We start from the raw sequence: 9,731 nt of genomic DNA on the forward strand, positions 1-9,731 counted from the left end.
GCTACAATGCCATGGATCCCACCCTCCAATGCAGCCATTTTCGCCAGGGGAACTGATGCTGGTAGTCTGGAGATCCAACCAAAAACAAGGGAAATACACAGTATAGAATCACCAACAAAAGACCAACGGTGTAATGAAATCACAATAAAGCATAAATTACAAATTTATAGCAATAACCATGACATACATAGTTCCAAGTAGCAGAACACAATATCTTCATATCCAAGGTGCTTTGCCAAAAGTTACTGGGATACCGGCCAAGCACCTTGGATAGGAAGATATCGTGTTCTGCTACTTTCTTCGTTAAATGTTTTTGACACCACTCTGTGAAGACTCCTGGACTATCTTGCTCCCTTTGCACCGATGGATCATCAGCGTTTGTAGTGGTGCTCCTTCACAAGATTTATACTTACTGTTGGCAATTTTTATAGTATGTCATGGTTACTGCTATAAAATTTATTGCAATTTCATTACACAGTTGGTTTTTTTGTTGGCAGAACGGAGATCAGCTGTAATCCAGAGAGATCTCCAGGCCCCATCTAGAGGCTAGTGCAAAAACTGAGGGTCACACAGTGTTAGGAAGATATGGAGAAATATATGACACTGTGTAGAATAGATGTACGCTTAAGACAGGCCTATTTTGTGCTTCTTATTTTTCTTTCCTTAATTCTTCTACACTGTTATATAAATATTGGTGTCAAGTATTACCACACATAGGTTCACCAAAATAATACATCAAAGTGTGGGTTTACACCATTTTCAAACAGCCCCTTGTCCGTTCCGCGATCACCAGTCCATCAAAATAATACATCAAAGTGCAGGTCTAGTGACTGTGAAACCGACAAGGTGCTGTTTGAATGTTTGAACATGATGTAAACCCGCGCTTTGATGTATTATTTTGGTGAACCTATGTGTGGTAATACTTGACACCAGTATTTATATAATAGTGTAGAAAAATTAAGAAAAATAAAAAGCACAAAATAGATCTACCTTAAGCATACATCTATTACCAGCCTCAGGGTCTTCTCCAGTGAGTGCTCCCTTCTCCTTTGGTGGCCAAAGGGTTTGAACTTCAGCTTCAGTATCTGGCCTTCCAGGGAACAGTCAGGGTGGATTTCTTTTAGGATTGACTGATTCGATCTCCTTGCAGTCCAAGGTACTCTCAAGAGTCTTCTCCGGCACCATAATTCAAAAGCATCTATTCTTTGGCACTTGGCCTTCCTTATAGTCCAATTCTCACAGCCATACATGACTACTAGGAATACCGTCGCTTTGACCATACGGACTTTTGTTGGCAGGGTGATGTCTCTACTTTTTATCATGCTGTCTAGGTTTGCCATCGCTTTCCTCCCAAGGAGCAGGCGTCTTTTAATTTCATGGCTGCAGTCACCATGGTGACATCTATTATACACAGTGTTCATATATTTTTCCATACCCATCTAGAGTCTGGCAACCCTATACCAGACATTTTTGTTAGCTTTAAAAAGCAGCCCTGGTATGTCTGCATGACTCAGGTCAGGCTGTGGCCTTCGCTGGAGAGGAGGGATTAGACCCTTTCCCCCAGTGGATATCACCATTAACCAATGCAGGGGACAGGTATACTTATTTATTATTTATTTATTTGATTTTATTTCTAGGCCGCCGTCCCCCAAATAGAGCTCGGAGTGGTTCACAACATTCAGTAAAGACACTGTATCATTCCAATAAATACAGTCATTCAAAAAGCAGGCTAAAATTCAAAACAGAAACAATCAAACTGTTCCAGGTGGCATTACAATTTTTGTATTCTACCTCTTGGAGGGGCAGAGAAATAAAGGATAGAGGAGGCCGGCCTTGGTGTCAACCGTCATGGTCCTCAGCCATAGGCTTGGTAGAACCTCTCTGTCTTACAGGCCTTGCAGAACAGCATTAGGTCCCACACAGCACGGATGTCATTAGGCGGAGAGTTTCACCAGGCCGGCGCCAGGGCCCAAAAGGCCCTGGCTCTGATCAAGGACAGTCAGATATCTTTCAGGCCAGGGATCACCAAAAGATTCCTCTCCCCAGAGCGTAGTGCTCTTCAAGGGGTATACACCCCAGGATAACTTCCATTATCTTTTCTCCTACCGAATGACAGGCCCGTAGCCAGGATTTTGTGGCTTGTGGGCAGTGTTCCTTCTAAGCCGAGTCAGTGTGAGCTAGCTCACAGTTTGTTTAGCCTCCGGCTCACATGTTTTTGTGTGAGCCGGAGGCTAAACAAATTAGTTTGCTCAGGAAGGATGTGGCTCCAGAGCAGACTAATTTATGCAACAGCCAAATCGCTCGCTCACAACTTTAATGCTCACAAAGTAGAATTTTTGCTCACAAGACTCCACAGCTTAAAGGGAACATTGCTTGCGGAGCCAATTTTTTTCTGGTGGGACTGAAGTTCTCAGTGCAGAAAGAAAAGCCATTTAGCCAATAGAAACTGTTACCAGGAGAGATCTCTAAATTGCAAGGTGTCAACCACTTGAGATGACAGTTCTCAGCTGCTGCAAGTTAATCACTTCTACCAGCCTAAGCAACAATTCTGAGAACAAGCCAGGAGGTGGGGGGTGATGACTTCTATAGACAAGAAAGCTAACGCTTAGGCAGAAAATCTCTCTTAAAGGAGACCAGTTTCTTGACACAGAAGGGTCCCTAGAGGTCACCTACTCCAACCCCCTTGTTCAGTGCAGGAATTAGTCAACTACAGCACCCCACTCTGCTTAAAGGAGCACATGCCTTTAAAATGTTTTTAAATTATTGAAAAAAGCATTTACAGGGGAATTCTTGTGGGGCTGTGCCTTTAAGAAAGGGGCCCGAAAGCCCCACCATAGCTATGGGCCTGCCAAATGAACAACAGCTAATAGGGCAGTGAAATACCTTCCAAGCAATGGCCTATGTTAGGGGGAAAGGTTAATCCCACCTCTGCCTGGAGACACAGCCCAAATCTATCATGTACCCTCCTTTCTAAAAAGTGACAGGTTAAAAGGAGCCACAAAATACGACTGCAAGTCCCCAATGTAATGCACAGCTGGGCCTTCGCTTCTTAAAGCACAGAAGCGCCCAGAGCCAAAGTCAATATGGTTGACTAACACATCCTTACCTTCTGGTTTCTTCGGTGATACTGAGCCACGGTAGAACGCGGAGCCATCTCGAGCGACTGCCCAGACCTGGTGGAACCCTCCGATGGAGACCGAGATGAACGGCTGGTCGGTCCCCACATGCAGCCAAGAAGAACCCTGGGTACAGAGAGCATAGGCAGGGAGATAAGCTGGAAATAACGGCAGGGAGATAATCCGGAAATAAAGCTCTCCGATATCAAATGGACCACTGGAGGGAGCGAGACTCCTATGGAATTGGCCCCCCCCCCCGAAGCCCTGGTGAAACAAACAGCAAGCAAAATGGGAATGCAGAAAAGCCCCAAAATACGCCCAAAGAACTCCACAATCTCAGAGGGTCGTTGTGTTGGTCTGTAGTAGAACAGCTAAGCCTTAGAGACCAACAAGAATTTCAAGTGATAAGCTTTGGAGAGTCAAGGGTTCCTTCATCAGATAGTCTTGAAATCTTATACCCCTCAGATCTTGGCCTCTAGGGTGCTACTGGACTCAAATCTAGCTCTCCCTCTTCATTGGGAGTTCTTTGTGTGGCTCTGGCTTTTCTTCATAGCCTCGGGAAGCCCATTCTAGAGTACAAAAAACAGCTATCGAGAAAACCAAGAGGCTCTCCGGAGCAGCTGAAAACGGGATTGGAAGTCCTCTCACAGGAGGAGGAGGGAAAGCTGCGAGTTTTCTCGGCCCTAGGAATGAGAGGCAGCCCCACTGGGTTTTCTTTTTTTAGGTGAAGCTGGCTTCTCTGAAGAAGAAATTAGACTGGTAGTATGTAACAGTAACCAGTAAACGGAAGAATATCTAATGTAAGTTATTATGTTGATATATACAGGGGTCATTTCGCAGAAAAAGAGGTGCAGGAACTCATTAGCAAAACTCATTTGCATATGTCACACCCCCTGACATCACCGGAAGTGTGTCAGAAGGAAACATCCACCGCTCAGGCTCCACTGGACTGTTTTGGATTGGTAGCTATGGGGGGGGGGACGTGTCCTCACAGAGGAGGGAGAGCTTGTACCTGAAGGCAGGCCGGGGGGGGGGCTCTGCAATTTACCTATAAATCTTGGCCTTAAAGTTGCCCCTGGACTGTTTCGGACTGGGGGGCTGGGGGGGGGGCCTTTGCAGCTTACCTGGCTGCTTCTTGCTCTGACTGAGGGCTGCTGGGAGCAGGGGGTGGGGCTTGTTTCATATGCCCGCCCCCTGGGCTCTTTACTGCTGGAGCTCCGCTCCTGTGCGCTCCTGCAGGAAATGACCCCTGGATATATGTATTTTAACTAATGTGAATATGGGGAAAGAACTCAGGAAACTGAATGGAATTATACTTAACGGGTGTTATAAGATAATAGGATTCAGAATAGGAAGCAATTCTTGGTTAGTAATTAGGTATAACAGGGGTTAGTGGATTAGTCTGAGAACACTTTCTATTAATTAATAATTTTGGGGGTGAATAATATAATAGATTGATGGAAAATAAGGTCAATAATCTGTATTATTGTTCATTACAGAAATTCATAAACTGTGAATTAAAAACAACAACCCTGAATTTGAATTCACAAAGGACCCATTGACTCACCCCTGTCCCAGTTAATCTGAGAAATGGACTTTGGATGCTTTTAGGATGCTTTTATGGGCCAGCCTGAGTCCTGTGTGGCTGAAGACTCCTCAGGAGTCAGGGAGCCACATGCAGCCAGCTCTGAATCAGCCAAAGTTAGTGAATTAGAGATACAGGAGTCTCAAGATTCATTTGCTGGCAGCTGACCTTGACCCACCCATGCCTACCTCTGAAGAAGCCGCCCAAGCAAAGCTGCACGCTCCCCGGCTCCCTGTTAATTGAACTGTGAAGGGAAAAGCTCCGGCAAGACTTAAGGACATGCAGATGGAGTGCTCGCCTCTTGGCTGCTTATTGATAGCCGTTCTGAGTAAGTGCAGGAGCACCTCCAAGCAGGTGGCTGTAAATCAGGCTTCTTAAGGGATGCCTATCTAAATCAGACCTGGAGAACGGCAGATTGTGGAAGCAACTTGTCACAACCCTGTGAACTTTGCAACCACAACTCTGGACTCTGCCTGCCTCCTGTGACCTTTGGCCTGACCCTCGACTCTACTTTTTGGACCTGCCTGAATCTTGCTGATCAACAACCTTGGGCTGTCTTGACTCTGCTTTCCGGAACAACCCACGGACTCCGACTGCTGCTAAACCGGCGTTTGATCTCTGGACTGGACTCTTGACTGTGACCTAGCTCTGTGGCCTTGCTCTGTAGCCTAGCTCTGGCCGTATTCCAGGACAGGGCCCAAGGAAAATGCACAGGGATTCAAAAGAGCACGATGGACAACCTCCAGGCTCAGCACGGATAGAAGCCAAGGGAAGAACGAAACAGAACCCCCACACGCAGAGGCTTACAGCCGGGTTCTGAGGAGTGATGTTCAGTCGGCAGAGCACGTCTCCCTTGTCGCTGATGGCCCAGAGGGCCACACATTCTTCCTGGGCGGCGGGCAACTCGGGAATGATGGAGATGTCCCACAAGGCTATGGGAGGGACCTCCAGCCAAGGACCGCTGGTGACGATCTTGCATTTCCTACGGGTGGGGAGGTGGGCGGGAAGAAAGAAAGAAAGAAGAGCAGATGTGATCCTGGAATCTTTTCTTTATGCATTTGGGGATACGATGCAAATATTAGTGTCTCCCTCGTGGTGGGGAAGCCACTCTGACTCTTCCCCGCATGTCGGTTGCCAGCTCCCAAGTGGGGGCTCGGAGATCTCCCAGAATTACGACTGATCTCCGGAAGACAGAGATCATTTCCCCTGGAGGAAGCTGGCCGCTTTGGAGGGAGGACTCCACGCCGTTGTACCCGACTGCAATGCTCCCTCCAAGCCGTGGAGTCCTGTGAGCCAAAATCCTACTTTCTGAGCTACAGGCATTAAAGCTGTGAGCGGGCGATTTGGCTGCTGTATCAATTAGTCTGCCCTGGAGCCGTCCTTCCTGAGCTAAGACAGAAATGTGCAAGCCGGAGGCTAAAAAACTGTGAGCTAGCTCACATTAACTCAGCTTAGAGGGAACACTGCCCCACTGAGCTTCCTTCCCACCCCAAACCCCACGCCCTCCACTCTCCATCCCCCCCCCCAATCGCCAGGAATTTTCCCACCTGGAGCAGGCAACCCCAGGACAGAAGGCAAGTTCCCAACTGCCCTGTGCTTTGTGGGTGGCCCCAAAAGGGAAATGCAACCCTATTTCTTGAGCAGTGTAAGGTGGCAACGCATTACAGCAAAAGACGTGAAAGATATTAAACTATTACTGACTCAGCTTAGAGGGAACACTGAATGCAACCCTATTTCTTGAGCAGTGTAAGGTGGCAACGCATTACAGCAAAAGACGTGAAAGATATTAAACTATTGGTACGAAAAAGAAGTATTAATCTCAATATTATGCTAGAAGAAGAATCAGATTTTTAAAAGCCTTAGGCATTTACGTGCAAAGGAAGAAAATAACAATATTCTCGAAGGGTAGTAAAAGGTAAAGGTGTCCCTTGCTCGAAAGCCAGTCGAATCCGACTCTAGGGATGCAGTGCTCATCTCCGTTTCCAAGCCGAAGAGCCAGCGCTGTCTGAAGACTTCTCCATGGTCATGTGGCCAGCATGACTAGACACCGAGGCACACGGAATGCTGTTACCTTCCCACCAAAGCGGTGCCTATTTATCTACTTGCAATTTCTTGCTTTTGGGTTGGCAGGTTGGCAGGAGCTGGGGCCAGAGACGGGAGCTCACTCCGTCACACGGCACTCGGGCCTCGAACTGCTGAACTGCTAACCTTCTGATCTGCAGTTCAGCATCTTAACCACTTGAGCCAAAGAGGAATTTTGAAATGCCAAGCGCTTTACCTGGCCCATCGCCTCCGCCGGACAAAGTCCTTCATTGTTTTGTGTCCGTGATAGGACCTGCCAGGAGGAAGAGAGGAGAGTTTTAAAACAGGCCTCATTCCTGATGGCCGCAGGAATAAACAGCTTTCAAAGGGGATTAGACAGATTATGGAGGATCACTCTATCAATGGCTACTCACCGACTGCGGGAAAAGCCTCCTTGAATAATTCAGTTTTGCGTAGTTTGCGGAGAGCCAGGGAAGCGAGAGTCTTCCTGAACTAGTGGCTGACCCATCTTTGCAGAGTAGCCAATCCCACCATTTAATTACTCGCTGCATAAAGCCATTCATCCTTTTTGTCTGCCCTGTTAAGTACAACATCGACTTCACGGGGAACCTGGGAGTTCTGGCATGATGGAGGAGGAGGGGGGGAAATGTCTCTTTCTGCATCTCGCCTATATTTCATAAGCTTCTCTTGTTCGAAACTTTTGTCCTAAACTGCAAAGTCCCAAACTCTACTGCCTTGACTCAGAAGGAAGATGCTACAGCCCTTCAATCAAGACTTCACTGACGTGTTAAAAAAAACAACAACCCAAAACTATTCCAGGGTCATTTTAAACAGGCTGGACTCCACTTGCATCACCCAGGATTTAAAGGCCGCCCTTCGTTCCGGAGCCAGAGAGGAGGTGAATTGTGCTACCCAGGCTGTTAAAAGTATCAAAAGGGGAGTTCTTACGCCGGAAAGTCAGCCGCGTACTGCCAGCCTTCACGGTCGGTTCCGCCCGAAACGCTGAAATCGATGGCCCAGTCGGAGACCTAGGTTGCGTAAAGGAAAAGTGTTGAAATAACACAGAGAGAGACGGAATGGATCTTTCTTTTCCCCTTGCATATCGTCAAGGGGTCCCAATAGAACGTTCCTTCAGCAATACCGAAAACGACACTTCCGGGCACAAGCTCCAATCTGGTTATCATGCCTACTCATCATTAGAAAGGGTGACCCGTATTACGGGGCCAGCGTCAGCACAGGTGGACCTGGGGCCCAGGACTTCCGGAGGGGCCCACCATTGCTGATCCCCACCCCTTCCCCACCCCCTGTATCTATATCCCTGTTCCTAACTGCCCAGAGACACTGGGGGGGGGGCATGTGGGTGGCGTGCAGTGTGATCTCTCCCGGTGGCGATGGCAATGAGTGGCACCCCCACCTGTATATGCTGACCAGGGCTCCTGGGGAAAGGGGGATCAGGTGACTCGGGGAAAGGGGGATCAGGTGACCAGGCATCTCAGCATGGGTGGTGGGAGGGCTTGTGAGCGGGAGAAGGACTCATGGATGGGGGGGCATGCAGGGGTGAGGGTGGAAAGGAGGGCATAAGGGAGGCCCCTAGGAGTGTTGCCTCTAAGCTGTGCACATGAACAGCTGTGTTTTAACACAGGAAGCCCTGCTCGGCAGCGATCTGGAGCCACACAGGGTCTTGCACCTGATGGCACCTGGACTTTGGCCGCTGTGTGACACAGAGTGTTGGACTGGATGGGCCATTGGCCTGATCCAACATAGGCTTCTCTTATGTTCTTAAGAGCAGATGTCCAGCAATGGCTCTAAGCCACAAGGGATAATGGGAACTCTCTACCTGGGGCAAGTGATGCTCTATCTTCTTGGTGCTCGGGGGGAGGGGGCAACAGTGGGAGGGCTTCTGGAGTTCTGGCCCCGCTGGTGGACCTCCTGATGGCCCCTGGGTTTTGGCCACTGTGTGACACAGAGTGTTGGACTGGACGGGCCACTGGCCTGATCCAACATTGGCTTCTCTTATGTTCTTATGTCTGGGGCAGTGATGCTCTGTATTCTTGGTGCTGGGGGGGGTAGAGTGGGAGAGCTGGAGTTCTGGCCCCACTGGTGGACCTCCTGATGGCACTTGGTATTTTCAGCCAGTGTGTGACACAGAGTGTTGGACTGGAGGGCCCACTGGCCTGATCCAACATGGCTTCCCTTATGTTCTTATGTCTGGGGTGGTGCTGTTCTGTCTTCTTGGTGCTGGGGGGGGGGAACTGTCGATTGCCCATTTTAAGATTACAGCCGTTGCGTTCTGCTGAGGATGTGAACTGCTCTGCTCAGTAAGGGGGAAAAATTAAAGGGAACGTTGCCGCTGGGCACCGTTTGCCCAAGCTAGCCCCCTCCAAAACCTGGAACCAGCCCTGCTGTGTTGTATTCAGGTCTCCTTGCCAGGAAAGGCAGTGCTGTGACCAGTGTTCCCTCTAAGCTGAGTCAGTGTGACCTAGCTCACAGTTTTTTAGCCTCCGGCTCACACATTTTTGTCTTAGCTCAGGGAGGAGGGCTCCAGAGCAAACTCATTGATGGAGCAGCCAAATCGCCTGCTCACAGCTTTAATGCCTGTAGCTCACAAAGTAGAATTTTTGCTCACAGGACTCTCCACAGCTTAGAGGGAGCACTGGCTGTGACTCACACATAACAGCTTTGCTCACATGGTCGGCATCACTCTCTCACACACATACACCCCCCGGCAGCTTCGGCATCCCCACATTCAGAGTCCCCGTGGCATCACCTGCCTTGGATCAGGGCCTCTGGAAGTAGAGGGAAATGGTGGCTCAGACACTTCTCTCTCACGCTGCTCTGTCTCACCCCAGAGATCTGGAGAACTAATCCTTGCAAACATTCCCCCTTCCCCCCCCCCCGTTTGACTCAGGGCCCCACAAGCGAGCATCGAGACGGGGCCCACTTACCCACGACCACTGTGGCGACGGGGGCTTGGTGTTCGCCTTCGT

The 9,731-nt window shown here is 49.1% G+C and overlaps 1 protein-coding gene across 1 annotated transcript in view; it reads right to left on the reverse strand.

Moving 5' to 3' along the window:
• The window catches only part of TECPR1 (tectonin beta-propeller repeat containing 1), a 53,173-nt gene that overhangs the window by 8,054 nt on the left and 35,388 nt on the right, over positions 1-9,731 (reverse strand). Inside the window, exons 12-16 of the mRNA XM_015413065.1 lie at positions 9,690-9,731; positions 7,693-7,772; positions 6,980-7,036; positions 5,509-5,683; positions 3,107-3,242 (exon numbers count right to left, since the gene is read on the reverse strand). The exon at positions 9,690-9,731 is cut by the window's right edge and continues 3 nt beyond it. Of these exons, the coding sequence (XP_015268551.1) occupies positions 3,107-3,242; positions 5,509-5,683; positions 6,980-7,036; positions 7,693-7,772; positions 9,690-9,731 (490 nt within the window). The remainder of the gene's footprint in view (positions 1-3,106; positions 3,243-5,508; positions 5,684-6,979; positions 7,037-7,692; positions 7,773-9,689) is intronic.

The sequence above is a fragment of the Gekko japonicus genome, unplaced genomic scaffold, assembly GCF_001447785.1.
Source record: "Gekko japonicus isolate JY-2015 unplaced genomic scaffold, Gekko_japonicus_V1.1 scaffold2745, whole genome shotgun sequence".
In the NCBI taxonomy this organism is placed as follows: domain Eukaryota; kingdom Metazoa; phylum Chordata; class Lepidosauria; order Squamata; family Gekkonidae; genus Gekko; species Gekko japonicus.